Source organism: Sceloporus occidentalis, unplaced genomic scaffold, assembly GCF_023333645.1.
Source record: "Sceloporus occidentalis isolate IW3139 unplaced genomic scaffold, rSceOcc1.0.p SCAF_3, whole genome shotgun sequence".
Lineage (NCBI taxonomy): Eukaryota > Metazoa > Chordata > Lepidosauria > Squamata > Phrynosomatidae > Sceloporus > Sceloporus occidentalis.
The window spans coordinates 16,481,947-16,498,443 of NW_028316983.1; the positions used below are offsets into that span (position 1 = coordinate 16,481,947).

The window sequence follows — 16,497 nt, forward strand, 5'->3', positions numbered from 1 at the left end:
TCAGCAGACACTAATTAATACAGTCTGTAGTTAAACACATGCACACCGAGTTTAAAAGTACTTTCATTCATCAGCCCTGAATGATTCATCCATACTGAGATTTGTCAGTCCTGAATCTCCCATTTAATTTAGTATTCCAAGGTTTTTAATATTATGATAGGAGATAGAGAAATTGTTCTCTTTTTTTTTTTTGCACCACATATAATTGCATGATTTCTTGAATTAGTCTACAGACCATTACAAATTATGAAACAGTGCAAATAAAAATACTACGATAAATTTATATCACCAGGGTGATTCCTTCCTGTTAACCAGCTGTTTCTTCCAAACACTTCTTTGGGAGCCTATTATCAGTCATTTTTACTAGCCTGAACCAGTAATTATACAACCTTAACCAAATTTGGTCTGAAAGGGCATTATAATTCCAATTTCAAATCTTAGTGCACAGGCTAGACAGATGGAAGCACATGCTAAACGTCAACATGCCCAGAGAGCCAGTGTGGTGTGGCGGTTTGAATGTTGGACTACAGCTATGGAGGGGAGGCTTTGAATCCCCATTCAACCATGGAATCCCACTGAATGGCTTTGGGCAAGTCACATTCTCTCAGCCCCACTGGCACTGGCAAACACCCTCTAAACAAATCTTTCCAAGAAAACCTCATGATCATAAGTCAGAAATGACTTGAAGGCACATAGTGACAACATGCCCAGGGTTTGTTTTTTTTATTTGCCAGACAGCTAAATGTCTACAAACATTCAAACATTTCCTCTTAAGGGAGATGTGTGGGTCTCATTATTTTGTTTGCCTTTTTAATTTTTTTTTACTTTTTGTCATATTTTCCATCTTGGAAATATATTTTTGGTAGTATTTCTAATTATCAGAATTGTACACAGTATTCCAAATATGAGCACACCATAGCTTTATACAAAGACACTGAGTTCTTTGCAGCTTTAGATTCCTAATGATTCCCAACTTTTATCTTCCATCACACAACCCAAAATCCAATTTCTGGTCAACCACTACTAACTCAGACCCCACCAGCAAATATTTTAAGTTAAGGCATGTGAATGTGTCCCATTTCACATGACTTTACAATTTACACTGAATCACATTTGTCATATTAATGTCCATTCCGAACACTCTGGAGGGATTCTTTTGGAGCTCTTCTCTATCCTTTGTGTTCTAACCATACACAATTTGGTACTGTCAGCTCATTACTCACCCCTAATTTAAAATTGTTTACAAACATGTTATGAAACATTGATCTGTGCCTGCTTCCTATCTACCTGTATACTGAATGCAAATATGCAAGTCCAAGCTTTAATGGTGGTCCTTCCACACAACAAGTTATAGCACTATGATTCCATTTTAACCACCATGAATGCATGGTGCTCAAGCTTTCTGGCAGCAAATTATAAGTACCCCTCCTTAACCTGCTGAGAAAGCCTCAGATTCACAGAATCAACTTCTCCATTCTGAATCTAAGTATTTTAGCAAACCTCTATCTATCTATCTATCTATCTATCTATCTATCTATCTATCTAGTTTAATTTATACCCTGCCTCTCCAAAAGGATTGAGGTGGGTTACAGCATAGGATGCATAAATAAAATACATCCATACATAAATCAATACATAAATCCCCTTATCCCCCATCCTTAAACTAATCCACATAAGTATAAAAAGAAAAAACAAAATTATGCCCCAGGACAGACCGCCCCAAAAGGGCAGCCTGACGGTGGCCTATTTCCCTCCGGAGAGACGCCACAGCCACCAAACCATGTGGCATCCCTCCGGAATGAAAAGAACCCAGAAAAACTGGGGTCTTTCTGAGCCACCAGGCGGATGCCACGAGTGTGCCAATGGCTATTATATTTAATGGGACTTGAGTATCCACAGATTTAGGTATCTATGGGGGGGGGGGGGGGGGCTCCTGGGAACAAACCTCAGTGGATACCAAGGGCCCATTATATTAAGGTTAGGATTAGGATTAATGGTGATGACTTTTTATCATGGGTTATTTTGTGACACTGATAAGAATTCTAATTTCCCTGTATAAAAGAAATTACAATTTCCCTGGAAGGGCTCGACCTAATAAAAACTAGAACATGCCAGTTTTATTTCAATTCATCATGCTTCACCAAAAAAGAGGAGAAATGTTTTTGCCCTAATACGTTGTACTGGTTGAGACCAAAAAGTATCTCAGTGGGAAAACTGAACAGATAGGCACACTTTTTATCCTAGATGTTTTTTGTTTGTTTTGTTAGCTGAAATTTGGAGAAATTATTTTGGACTGTTCAGGTAACAATGCCATAGAATGCCTACAATTATAGATCTGGTTCTGTGTAGAGTATACAACAAAGTCTGATTTTGGGCAACTAAAATGCCCACTCTTAGTGCAGGGTTGTTGTTGTTGTTTTTTTTGGGGGGGGGGGGAGTTTTACAGCTAATAGTTTTCTATTTAGGAACAGCTTCCAAAGAACAAAACACATGTTCATCATATGTGCCACCCACAAATGTGGCTGTTTGGCATTTCCATTTCCTTCCACTCACATGGTGGGAAAACAAGAGAGGGCTTTCTTAGTGGTTGCCCTTAGACTTTGGAACGCCTTCCCTAGGGAGGTTAGAATGGCTCCCTTCTTGCTGTCCTTTTGGCAACAAGCGAATATTTTCTTCCCAGACAGGCTTTCAGAATTGAAGGCTTTTAACAAAAGGACTGTAAGTACTGTACTGTTTTAAATTATACTGTTTAACTTTTTAAAACCTCTTATAGAGTGTGTGTTTTAATGTGGTTATAGTTTAATTCAGTTTTAATGCTGATTACTTGAATGTTTTTAATTGTAATTTTTTAAACGATTGCATCCCAATCTTGCGGAAAAGTTGAGATACAAATCAAATTGTATTGTAATTATAGATTGGTATCCCTTATCCGAAATGCTTGGGACCAGAAGTGTTTTGCATTTGGAACTTTTTCAGATTTAAGAATACACAAGTAGAATAATATCTACCTGTACTGTATTTGCAAGGCTAAAGAGAGACACAAGGATTTGTGAAATGTTGGAAGGCATGGCTTTGCCCCACACATTATTCCTGTATTCCCGGCATTTCACAAATCCTCAGTCTCTTTCCAGCCTCGCATCCTTTTACTCCCAGCCACTTGCTTCTGCCTTCAAGGCAGCAGCTGAAGCACCCCTGCTCCTTTGCCTCTCTCTGGGCCCTTTTGTGTTGTGCATGAGACCCGAGGGTGGAGAGAGACTGAGGATCTGAGAGATGAATGAGCAGGAGCGCCATGGCCACTTCCTCAATGATGGAAATAAACAGCTGGTAGCAAAAAGTTTCACATTGTTGGGATTTTCAGATTTCTGGATTGGGGCGCTCAACTTACATCATCATCATTAGTAGTAGTAGTACCTACCAAGAGCTGGAGGACTTATAGATGCTGGTGTGCTTTACATTGGGTTACCTATGCACCAAGTTCAGAAACTTCAGTTAGTTCAAAGCATGGCAGCCAGATTGATTACTGGGACATCCAGGAGTGATCACATTACACCAATATTAAAACCACTCCACTGGCTGCCAATTAGTTTCCAGGCAAGATACAAAATGTTGGTTATTAGCTTTAAAGCCCTACATGGTTTGGGTCCAGGTTACTTACAGGATTGCCTCCTCCCATATAATCCACCCCATACACTCAGGTCCTCTAGAAGACATTTACTACAGTCAGCCAAAACTAGGTTGACAGCAGTCAGCCAGAGGACCTTTTCTTCAGCCATCCCTAGACTGTGGAATGACCTGCCAGAAGAGATTTGGCAGCTGAATGCACTGTCCAAATTCAAAAGAGTGTTAAAGACCAGTCTCTTCTGGCAGGCTTATCTAGATTATTTTTTAAACTGTGGATTTTAAATGATGAATTTTAAATGTGGATTGTTTTAATATGTATACATTCTTATCTGTCCTTTTAAATCGATGTGTGTTTTAATTGATATCTTTTAACTTGTCTGTTAAATGTTGTTGTTCCCAGCCTTAATCCATGGGAAGAGGACAGTAAGAAATAAATAGTAGTAGCAGTAGTAGTAGTAGCAGCAGTAGTAGTAGCAGCAGCAGCAGCAATAGTAATAGTAGCAATAGCAGAAATGCCTCCCGAAGGCCCTTTTTGCCCCCAAACCAGGTAAAAATGAATGGAAGGGGACCTTACATGATTTCCATGCCCCCATATTGTGCTTGTATGGTTTACATGGACTAGAATGGTTTCTAGTCCCTCCATAGGGTTGCCCATCCTGAAATGCGCAGTGTTCACTGATGCCCATCGGTGCGGTATGGACAGGGTGAGCAATGAAAACAAAGCCAAATTAAACAGTAAGTGGAGTCAACTAAATCTGGTTTGTCCCATTTCTATTCCCCATAAATAAATATACTGGTTCAGTAACTCTGCATACTATCGTTCTTGATTTCCGTCTGTGTGCCACAGACTCCCACATGATGGATTGATTATATATGAGGAAGATGACAAGACTAAGCTGGCTGGCGGAGTCTAGCCTGAGCTAGGAAGAGTAGCAATAGCAATATAGCAATAGCAAGTACATTTCTATACCACTTATCAGTGCACTTAAGTACGCCCTAAGTAGTTTACAACGTGTAAGCTAACTGCCCCCAACAAGCTGGGTACGATTTCAGCAACCTCAGAAGAATGCCAGGCTGAGTCGACTCTGAGCCCCTGGCTGGTATTGAACTCACAACCTTGTGGCTTATGAGTGAGTGACTGCAGTATAGGCATTTAACCACTGTGCCACCAGGGCTCTTCAGGGCTCCTGATGGAGTAGCACCCAATTTGCCCTAATGGACCAGCCTCTACCATATGTACCTCTAGTACCCACATTCACTTCAATGGGCACAGCTAACCAATGGTCAAATTTTGCAGAGGTGACACAGAGAAGCATTCATGGATGATGGGCTGCACTAATCTCACCAAGACCTACACCACAATGCTCTGGATTTGGGATACACTGTAGCACTGTGAATTAGCCCTGTTAAATCATAACGCAAAGCCAAAAATGCAACCTACTGTGCAACTGTGCCATCTACACTACACTACTTCAGCCACTCACTCATAAGCTCTTTTACTGCCTCAAGAGTAAAAGCTCTGGTTTTTATGATTTGGCTAGTTTGAGAGTGAAATTACCCAAAAATTAATAGGAAAAATATTTTTAAGAAAACATTTTTATAGTGTGAGGGCCTTGTGGCCACCAAAGGAACTTCTGGTGGGTGAGTGGGACTCAGAGGACAGTCTACAAATTGCTCATGTAACTTGTGCATAGATAGGAAGAAAAACACTTAGGGGGAAAGGCAAAGCAAAACCTCAGTGGGAGCAATTATTCCCGCTTCTTCTGGTAAGATCTACAGGACCCAGGTAGGGTTGCCATAACCCGGTTGCAACCGGGTTTTTCCTGGTTTTGGCGGCACCTGCCCGGTCATGGCACGGGTGCCGCCAAAAACCAGGAAAAGCCCAGTTGCAGCGGGGTTGCTAGGCAACCCTGGGGCCTCGCTGCCCTCGTCCTCCTCCTCCACCACACATGGCCGCGTGGAGGAAAAGGAGGGCAGCGAGGCCTGGGGCGGAGGAGGCTGCAGGGAGGCGGCGCCTCTTGGGCGCAGCTGTGCCAACCTCCCCCCCCTGTAGCCTCCTCCCTCCTTCCTGGTCCCCGCGGGGGCCAGGAACGAGGCAAGGCCGCGGCGATCGCCGCCGGCCTGCTCGCCTCCTTCCTGGTCCCCGCGGGGGCCAGGAACGAGGCGAGGCCCCGATCCTGGCCTCCGATCGTGGCGAGGCCCGGGGCCCAGGCGGGGAGGGAAAGCCTCCTTAAGTGGAGGCTTTCCCTCGCCGCTTGGCCTCTGCTCCCCGCTGCGATCGCGAGGGAAAATGTAGGGCATAATTTTCAAATGTAGGGCACATTTTTGTGTGTCCTACATTTGAAAATTTTGTCCTACATTTTTCCTGGTTTGGAGGTCCGGCGCTATGGCAACCCTAGACCCAGGGAAAAGTATCTAATTTTATTTGCGGGGGGGCTTCTGGATTTTAGGCTTGTCACCTCATTTAGATTCCTAGCTTTTGTTTTAAAAGTACATCTCCAGATGAGTCAAGATATAAGGTAAAACATGGAGGTACGCTTCGGTGAATTTGCTGTGCACAAAATGCTGGGAGGAAAGCCCTGTAGGTAGTAGAAGGATGCATGTCGTAAGGGGAGGGAGAGATTAGGAATGGAGTCAGTGGTGCAAGTGGTAGAGCGCAAGCAACAAGGGAGAGGTGCAATGCAAGGGCAAAAAGAGACAGAGTAGGAGGGGAAGGGAAGGGAAAGTGAGAAAAGTGAGTGGTGGCATGTAAGAAACAAAGGAGAGAGGCATTGCAAGGCTGCAGGGTGAGGCAAAAGTGCAGTCAGTTCTCTATGTCCAGACACTGTTTGGCTAAGAGCATGTGACTTGTCCACAGTCATTTAGTGGGTTTCTACAGCTAAGTGGGGAATCGAACCCTGATCTCTAGAGTCCTAGTTCTACGCTCAGACCATTACACCACACTGGCTCCCACCCTAAGCTGTTCAATAAATGACCACTGGGAAGTCAGGAAAAACAGGTGGGTTCTATGGACATGAGAATCAATGCTCAAAGGAGGTATTACATACCTCCTTCTGCAATGATAATGAAAAGACATTGGCAGGAGTAATTTGACATTATGTCTGTGTAGCTCAGTAACAGGATTCCAACTGATCTATTGGAAAATGCTGTATCATACACCCCCGTGTGTGTGTGTGTGTGTGTGTGTGTGTGTGTGTGTGTGTAAAATGCACCAGTGACAGGTGGGTTCTGTGTTTTAGTCCAAACTTTAAAGGAGCTAACCAAGGTGCTAAACTTATTTTGCAGTTCAGGATTTTGAATAGCATTTTTAAAAGTTCACAATAAAATTCAGGACAGGTTCCCCACCCACGGGCATATAACACATCAGTCAACACTGGTGGAAGTTTGTTAAAAAGTCCCGAGAATGTTCTACATTATTTTAATATATTCCTCACTTAGGGTGAAAGGCATTGTGTAACAGTCACCTGATACTGGTCTACCCACAGCAACACCATTCCCTCTGTTTCGGAAGCTCAGAGGTGAGCCAAAATGGCACCCTTCAGGTACAAAGAAGGAATCAGCAGGGTTGGTGGAAATTCAATATTTGCAGAAGTTCAAAAAGCCAACAACACACATGATTTTTTTTATGAAATATACATCTCCATTTGGTTCTAATCACAAATCCCTGCGCAAATCATGAGGCATCTTCTTCTTTAGTTTTTAGTTAAGGCCGGCTGGGCCAGCCCAGATACAAAGCTATAGCTGGCTCCTACTTCGAACTTGGAATTAATTTATTACTGTAACAAACATTATTTACAGCAAATTACTTTTGGAAGGCAACAGAGGGATAAACATGCTGTTCTTTGAGGAAAACCTAGCAGTGGAGTTTTCTAAGGCCCCCAAATAATGCATTTGGCACTTTACTCATTGTGAGTTTTATTGCTGTAATTTGTGTTTAAGATGTTTCGTATTCTCATGGTCTTTTATATTGTATATGTATATGTTGTTAACCGCTTTGATTTATAGAAAAGCGTTATATAAATAAAATTTTATTATTATTATTATTATTATTATTATTATTATGAAGCATGTACGTGACCACCGTCGTACTTTCTTCCTCTATTGTTAAACATTTAAAAACAAGGTTTTTAAAGCAGCACAGTACCCTGTTGCTTCCTCCCATGTGTTCCTGTTATGCCCACCAAAAAGTGTTGGGTGACACTGGAGGACCTAGTTGCTTCCTTCTCACTGCTAAGGTAAGCTGCCAACAGTGCTTTCTACTATTGGCAGCCTGTATGTCTTAAGAAAGGCAGGAAAAGTGTTGAGAAGAAGTAGAGAAGACAGAGGGGGGGAGTTTCAAAAAAGCAACAAGAGAATTGTGAAGACAAGAGGGGAAAGGATTAAAGGATTAGTTATAGGCACTTGGAGTGGACTTTGAGGAGGCATACAAAAAATTTTGAAAAACACTCACGGAAGACCAAAAAAAATAGCCAAATGTCCCCACACCCATAATAAATTGAATAAATAAAGAATGACCCCAAAATGTCTTTAAAATTTAGTAACAAAGCAAATTACAATACCAGCAGTAGCAATTGTTATGAAGAAGCCAGCAGTCATGTTCTAAACTCGGTACTGCTGGTGGACTCCAGGGTTGTGGCCAAAAGTAAAATTAACCTTACAAGCCTAAAGTCTGTTCATATCTGTCATGTAACTGGAAAGATGTATTCACCGAACTGTTTTGCTACTCTACATGCCACACTATGGTAGTGCTCAGAACTGCAGAAAATTACTACTTCAACATTTTAATCATGATCCACAGGTCTGTCCCCTAAAATGCATGAATGAAGATACCTGATAAGTTTTAAGAAACTGTTAGGATGATCAATGAAGAACTGATCATTCAATATTCTGTTATTCATAACAAGAGAATTGTCACACTAGATCTAACCAAGGGTGCTTCAAGTGCAGCTTTAACCATGCAGACATGCTGCTGCACTGAAATAATTTTACAGAGAAGGATAGGGGAACTATTATGTTTTCTACTTGTAACCCCCTTATATTTTCTTCCTGCTCCTTGTATCTTTTTCCTTACAAAAAAAAATCTGTTAAAGAGGGAAAAAACGAATACAGTGGACCCTTCCCATCCATGGGGTTCAGTTCCACCCCTCTGCAGATGGGAAAAAATGTAGACAGTGGCACCATGTATTATCCAATGGGCAACAATGTATGTGCAGCCGCACTGCCACTGAATAATATGGGGCATGGCAATCTGTGGATGCTCAGATCCACAGATCACTAGCCTGTGGATTTCAGCCTGGGGTTGGAAATGGAGATTTCCTTTTGATAATTATTGATTTGAATGTAATATTTTGTATTATCCTTTGTTATTATAGAATTGTTATGAAATTATTATTATGGTGATGATTTACTACGTATTGCTATGTTATATTGTTTTATTATTTTTATGTTTATTGTTATTGCTTTATATTATCCCCACTGTTGTAAGCCGCGCGTATTCCCAGTGATTGGGTGTGATATAAATAAATCCTATTATTATTATTATTATTATTATTATTATCATTATCATTATTACAGCTGCACATAGTTGTTGGCCACATAACCAGTGGAACCCACATGCAAGTAACCCAAATGTTCACTTAGGAAAGCACTTTGTTTCCAACTGCAGCTAGCCAGACAGCCATCTCCAGAGAGCACCCAAGTAAACCCTGTAACTATGTTTCTCCTGCAGCATTAGCTACTCTGTGTTATAACTTCTTTGGACAGAGGTGCATGTTAGCATTTTTATTCCCTTAGTGAGGCATAGTGACTTGAGTACTGGACTACAACTCTGGAGATCAGGGTTCGATTCCTAGCTTGGCCATGAAACACACCATGGGCAAGTCACATGCTGTCCATCTCAGAAGAAGGCAATGGTGAACCTCTTCTGAACAAATCTTGCCAAGAAAACCCCATGACAGGTCCACCTTAGAGTCACCATGAATCAGAAACAACTTGAAAGCACACAGCAACAACAATGTCAATCATGCAGAGACAAAGTGCTTTTGAAGCTGAAAAGAGGCTGTGTGATTTTCTCTTGATGGTGGTCGACAGAACCATCCCCTTCCCCTGCTCCACTAAACTTGACACTTGCCCCCTTTTCCCACCCAGGACTTTATCGCTGAACTCACTGTGGGGTGTTGATCCAGATGATGTCCAAGTGGCAGTAATAAACACACTCCTTATCCTTGTAGGTGTAGCAAGTGCAGCGTCTGGGTCGGCGATGTGCTTCCCCCAGGTCAGCCTCTTTCTCCACGCTGGCCTTGCTGACTGAAAGCTGCTCTCCTGCCATTGTTGTCTGGCTTTCTTTGCTGACTCTCTCCCGGAGCCCAGGCGATCTCAGGCCACTGTCTCTGGTGCTGCTGTTGCCACTGAGAGGCAGCAGGGCTTGAGAGACGGGCAACAAGAAGCCTACATGTCAAGGAGAGGGAAGGAAACAACACTAAGAAACGGGCAATTGTGTTCACATTGGTGAAAATGGACATCTAGAGGGAAATTCAAATATGGACTACCTGCCTTTTGGGAGTATGCCCCAAACACTTTGAAGCTCATGATCCCCAGCATGCAAGCAGCTCTTGTAACACACTGAACGGAAGAAGTTGTAGCACTAGCTTTCATAGACTGAGTCTCAGACTTGCATCTAAGGGAACAGAGAGTTTACGCAAAGTTCATGCTACAACTTCTTTCACTTAGTCTCAAAAGTGCTACAAGATCCCTTTGCATACTGATATTCCAGACTATTTATTACTTATTTATGGTATTTATACCCCACTCTTCAGAAATTCTCTCAGACTAACTCAAATGATTATAAGAGCCAGTGTGGACTACAATTGTGGAGATTGGGATTCAATTCCCACTCGGCTACAAATCCCACTGAGTGATTTGCTCTCTGCCTCAGGGAAAGGCAATGGAAAATCTCCTCTGGACAAATTTTGCCAAGAAAACCCGATGATACAGTCATGTTAGGGTCACCATAAATCAGAATCAACACGCACACTTTCCAGACTAACGCAACTATTAGGTCTCTGAATTTGATCCTGTTGATTTGAAAATAAATTGTCACGTGTGCATTTAACATATAGAATGACAACATTCACAGGCATTTATGCTAACAACAAATCAGGTCCTGTCAACCTGTTATTTCACTATGGCAGTAATTAATCAAAGAATCAACATAGGGAAGACTGGAGCAAATGGAACATGATAAAACAAAAAAGAATACAAATATATTAAGGCAGTCTAGAAAAACACTTTTTTTGGCCTGTTATCACATTGCTCTACTTTTCCACACCTTAAAAGCACTATTTTCTCCCAAGTGGCAAATATGATAAGAAGCCTAATCTTATTTATTGGGAAGACTTTTGGCTTCCAATTTTGTTTTTTACCCACTAGAAGCATGAAATTTAACTCTCCCTAGTAGGTCACAAACTGTAGAAAACATTTCCAAGGGTCCTTGAATAATGAGAAATAAACAGACAGAGGTATGGCGTGTGAAAATGTCTTAGTGGGGGGGGGAGGAATGTTCTGTTTTACACTATGTAAAATAGAGGAGTCTGAAAACCCTCTGCATTTTACTAATCTGTCAGATCCCTCTAATGAACTGGATTTCTAGGGAGATCAGAGACAGTCTGTCTACACAAGAAAACTGCAAACATATTTTAACGGCATCAATGGAGCAACACCCAGCATCTTTTCCTTTGCAGGCACAAGGATGTAGCCAGGATTTTGGGAAGGGGGGTTCCAGACTAAGTGCCACCATTACAATGGGGCTTGGGTGCGGCGGTGCGGCAGCGTGCACCATTCATTTTATCTAACAGAAGGGGGGGTCCGGACCTCAAGGACCCCCCCCTTGGCTACGTCCCTGGCACGCACCCCTTTGACACCTGGGTGCTATCTTTACACTGTACAGGAAGGCCACGTATGAGACCAAATACATTTACTGAGCACCATTTTGTTCTTTTTTATATGTTGAAAGCACTTAAGATGCTTTCAAAGATAATCCTCAGCTATCTGAGGCAAGAGAGAATGTACCAGTATCACCATATTCTAACCAACGCTGAGGCTGTTTTTGCTGTTACTGGAGGCTCCACAAGTTCATGATAGAGGTTAGATCTGAATTGGAGAATTCCTTAATCATCACAGCCCCAATATAAGAAAATGGATTCTCTTCTGTTCCAGTGTGAATACACACAGTTCCGCCCAAATGCCTGGTGTGTATGTGTCTTCAAGTCATCTTTTGACTTATGGTGACCCTGTAAATTCCATAGGGTTTTCTTAGGCAAGGAATACTCAGAAAGAAGTAGTTTTGCCGCTTCTTTCCCCTGAAATATCGCCTACAGGACATGATATTCATTGGCAGTCACCCATCCACATACTAACCTGGGCTTATCCTACTTAGCTTCTAAGATCAGTCAAGATCTGGTGCCTTTAGGGTATTGGGCATACTTCCACCAAAATAAAGAGTGGGAGTGGTGCACTGGATTGCATGTTGGACCATGACTCTGGAAACCAGGGTTCTGTTGTTGATGATGATGTGGTTGTTTTATTTGCACTGGAGAAAATTTTAAGTCCCACCGATATAAGCAATCCCAGCTCCATGAACTCCAAATGGCCTGCGCCTTCACCTCAAGGCAAATACCAAAGGGGAAGGAAGAAGGCAAAAGGAGAGGGGTTTGTGACATGTTGGGCCACAGCCTGAGAAAGCCCTGTGATAGATTCGCCTTAGGGTCTGCATAAATCAGAAATGACCTGAAGACACATGATGACAGTATGGTTCAAAAGCATCCTGGAGTTTTATTTTTTGGGGAACTATCACATTGATCTGCAGGAAATTCTAAAGATTTTATTTAAAAGGAATAACCATCACAGAAGGTTAGGTTAACAATTATATCACTAACTTGCTTTTTTTAAAGAGAGAGAGTGAGAGTGAGTAAGTACATATATTAATTTAAGATGTTATATGTCTGAAGTCAAGATTTTGAGGTTCTTATTTTGTTTTTACTGTACGACGGTTTGCAGAGAGATCTTGCAGCTCTTTTGAGATTAACTGAAAGTAAGAAGTTGGCAGCATGAGCTTTGTCCATGAATGATTTCCCTGTGAATGATTTGTTGCTGGTTATTCCCGGGATAATGATCGCGACGTCATGTGAAAATCTTAATCTCAATCGTGCAATTTTCATGGGATAATCACTGTTTAAACCCCTGATTTTTCTCCCATTTCCCCATGTGATAAATTCCATTGACTAAAGTCTATTTCATCAGATGCATTTTGGACCTGCTAAATGCATCTGAGGAAGCAGACTTTAGTCTACAAAAGCTCATGCTGCCAACTTCTGATTCTACAGACTAACACGGCTATATCTTTGTATTATACAAACATTTGATCTCGTATTATTACTAATAGCATTATTAGTAACAACACTGCTGAAAGTTAATCTCAAAGGTGCTACAAGATCTCTCTACATACTGATTTTACAGACTGACATGGCTATATCTTTGAATTCTACCAGCACTGCTGAAGTGCATTAGAATTTCTGAATCTTCTAGTGTTGTATAAGGCCCATCAATTTTAATGAGACTGACAAGGAAAGGTGGGCAGACTTGGTAGACTTCAATCTTGGTAGTATCATCATCACCATCATCATCTTTATCATCATCCTACAATCCACCAAAAAGCCAGATGCAAAGTAAAGATGCAGGCAGTGGGAAACATGGTAACAAGAAGTAGAGATCTCTTCTGAGCATTGTATGTTCAGCCCAGGGCTTTGTGACATGTACAGGATTCTCCTGCAGGGCTGCTATCCTGTATGCCAGAACAAAGCTCAGAAGTCCTCCTCGCACGTGCACAAACCCATTTCTGGATTTTCCCCAAGCATATCTTTTCAGCAATCTAATTTACAGAAAATGGGTGGGGCTGTTTTGAATTTGATTCTTTTTGCAGTCATTAGCTAGGAATAAGACACCAGTATGGATCGACTGTAAATCAACCAGAGATCATGAAGTCGAACGCTTTCACAGCCAGCATCCATAGGTTTTTGTGAGTTTTTCAGGCTGCGAGGAGGCCATGTTCTAGAAGAATTTATTCCTGACGTTTCACCTGCATCTGTGGCTGGCATCTTCAGAGTTGTGGAAGATGCCAGCCACAGATGCAGGCAAAACATCAGAAATAAATTCTTCTAGAACACAGCCTGACAGCCAGAAAAACCTACAAAAACCAACCAGAGATCATCTTTATTTACTTATTTATTTAGTTTATAACTCATCTTTTGCCCAGCGCTTGACCCACTAGATCCCGATCTACCTTCTGCCCACCACTGCCTTACAGCACCACACTTTAAATATTTATGCTGACATAATCTCCTCTGAGTTCAATGGGACTTACTCCCAAGAAAATGTGTTTAATTAGAACCTGGAAAAGTTACTTTTTTGGACCAATCTTGTGGCATCTTAAAAACTAGCATGTTTGACTGGGTGTAAGCTTTCCCAGACGGCAAAACTCCAACCTTGTCATCTGCATGGAGTGGCTAGGCAAGCTGGGGGATTCTGGGCATTGTAGTCCAAAGTGGTACAAATGTCAAACTCTGAGCTGAAGTCCGCATATACGGTGCTCACTTGTCTAGGAGCTAGTCCCACTGAATCCAGTGGGGATTATGTCTCTCTGTGTGTGCGCCTTCAAGTCACCTATTGACTTCTGGTGAGCCATGAAGTTCACAGGGTTGTCTTAGGCACGGAATACTGTTCTTATTGCTCTGTGTCTCAAGTTGTTGGTGACTTGTGCTGACTGTAAGGCTACTCTATCACAGGATTTTCTGGGGCTGAGAGTGTTATGGTTATATGCCTTCAAGTCGTTCCAGACTTATGGTGACCCTAAAGTGACTCTATCATGTTGTTTCCAACTTATGGTGACCCTAAGGTGACTCTATCACAGGGTTTTCTGGGGCTAAGCGTGTTACTGTTGTGTGCCTTCAAATAAGTTTTGACTTATTGTGACCCCAAGGCAACTCTGTCTTTCAGTGTTCTGGAGTTGAGAGTGTGTGACTCACCCAAAATTGCCCATAGTCGAGAAGAGACTTGAACCCTGGTCTCCAGAGTCAACTGTAGTCCAATGCTCAAACCACTATGCCAGGTTGACTCCAAGGAATCCTTTCACCAGGGAGCACCAGTGTGGCGGCATAGTGGTTTGACTGCTGGCCTACGACTCTGAAGACCAAGAAGACCAGGGTTCGGGGAATGAAATGGAGTCACTTCAGAGAAAGCTACCATAGGCTGAAACTGCCCTGCAAAGATAATCTGGTTTGGGACCGCTTGAACTGCCACGGCACAAGCTTGGCCACAAAACCCGCCAGGCGACTATGAGCAAGTCACACTCTCTCAGCCTCAGAGGATGGCAATGGCAAATTTCCTCTGAAGAAATGAGTCAAGAAAACCCCATGAGTGGCCATAACTCCGAAATGACTTGAAGACCCACAACACCAAGGGTCAGCATGGTGCAGCAGTTTGAGGGCTGGACTAGGAGAGCAGAGTTCGGATCCTGGTTCAGCTGTGGAAAGCAGCACACTCTCCGCCTCAGAGGATGGCCATCATGGCAGACCTTCTCTGAAGAAACCCACTGAGAAAATGCCATGATAGGTTCGCCCTAAAGTTGGAAGGGGCATGAAGACACACAACAAGAACAATTCCACAGAATTCAAGGGAAACTAACTGTGGGATCCAGGCACTGGGGAATGAAACGGAGTGGCTTCAGAGAAAGCTGTCATAGGGTGCATCTGCACTACAGAGATGATTCGGCTTGGGACCACTTGAACTGCCATGGCTCAAGGCTATGGAATTCTGGGAAGTGTAGTTTGTTGTGGCACCTTTGGTGAGCTATGGCAAGTTCAAGTGGTCCCAAACCGAATCATCTCTGCAGTGTGGACACCTCTCAAAGTAAGGAGGAAAAATGATCCCACTGGCCCCAGCATCCTCCTTCCCATCCTCCTCCTGCTCCTCTTTACCTGCACTGGAGAAAATGGTCAGTCCCACCAAGAGATGCAATCCCAGCTCCATGAACTCCGCAAAGCCGAGGGCCAAGGAAGGCTGGAAGGAAGGAAGGAAGGAAGGAAGGAAGGAAGGAAGGAAGGAAGGAAGGAAGGCTGGAGGGAGGGAGGGCTTTTCCAAGACAAGAGGATGGGAAGCAAGGAGGAGGCTCGATCCCGGGCTCGGGTCCGGAGGGCAGCCCTGGGTCCCCTTCCCTCCCGCGAGGCAAGGCCAAGGGGCCGGCGGCGCTGGGCTCCTCGCTGCGGATCCCTTCACCTCCAGGTCCCCCTTCGGCAGCAGGTTTAGTCCCGGAGGAGGGGAAAAGGATGCCAGCCCCAGGCAAGCGCCATCGCCCGCTTGGAAAGGAAGGGAGAGAGTTCAGTCTTCTTTCCTTCTTCTTTCTTCCTTTCCTTCTCCCTTCTTTCCTTTTTTCCTTCCTTTCTCTCTCTCCTTTCTTCCTTCTTTCTCTTTCCTTCTTTTTTCTTTCTCTCCTTCTTTCTTTCTTTCTTTCTTTCCTTCCTTCCTTCCTTCCTTCCTTCTTTTTTCCTTCCTTCGTTCTCTTTTTCTCCTTCTTTCCTTCTTCCCTTCCTTCCTTCCTTCTTTTTCCTTCCTTCCTTCCTTCCTTCTGTCTGTCTTTCTTCCTTCCTTCTTCCTTCCTTCTGCTTCTCTCTCTGGCTGCTTACTCCTGACTCCGGAGAGGCGCCTGTGCCGAGAAGCGAGCAGAAGCCCAGCCCAGCCCTCTACCGCCTGGTCCTTGGGGGCCCCCGCCTGCTGGGCGCCCAGGTGACCGGGGAAGGAGGGCCGCCCAGCTCCGCTACCGCCGCC

At 43.2% G+C, this 16,497-nt stretch overlaps 1 protein-coding gene across 1 annotated transcript in view; it reads right to left on the bottom strand.

Moving 5' to 3' along the window:
• The window catches only part of EDN3 (endothelin 3), a 53,457-nt gene extending 37,209 nt beyond the window's left edge, over positions 1 to 16,248 (bottom strand). The window contains exons 1-2 of the mRNA XM_089518476.1: positions 15,651 to 16,248; positions 9,789 to 10,068 (exon numbers count right to left, since the gene is read on the bottom strand). Coding sequence (XP_089374602.1) covers positions 9,789 to 10,068; positions 15,651 to 15,702 — 332 coding nt within the window. The 5' untranslated portion in view covers positions 15,703 to 16,248. The remainder of the gene's footprint in view (positions 1 to 9,788; positions 10,069 to 15,650) is intronic.
• Between the last annotated feature and the right edge of the window lie 249 nt (positions 16,249 to 16,497).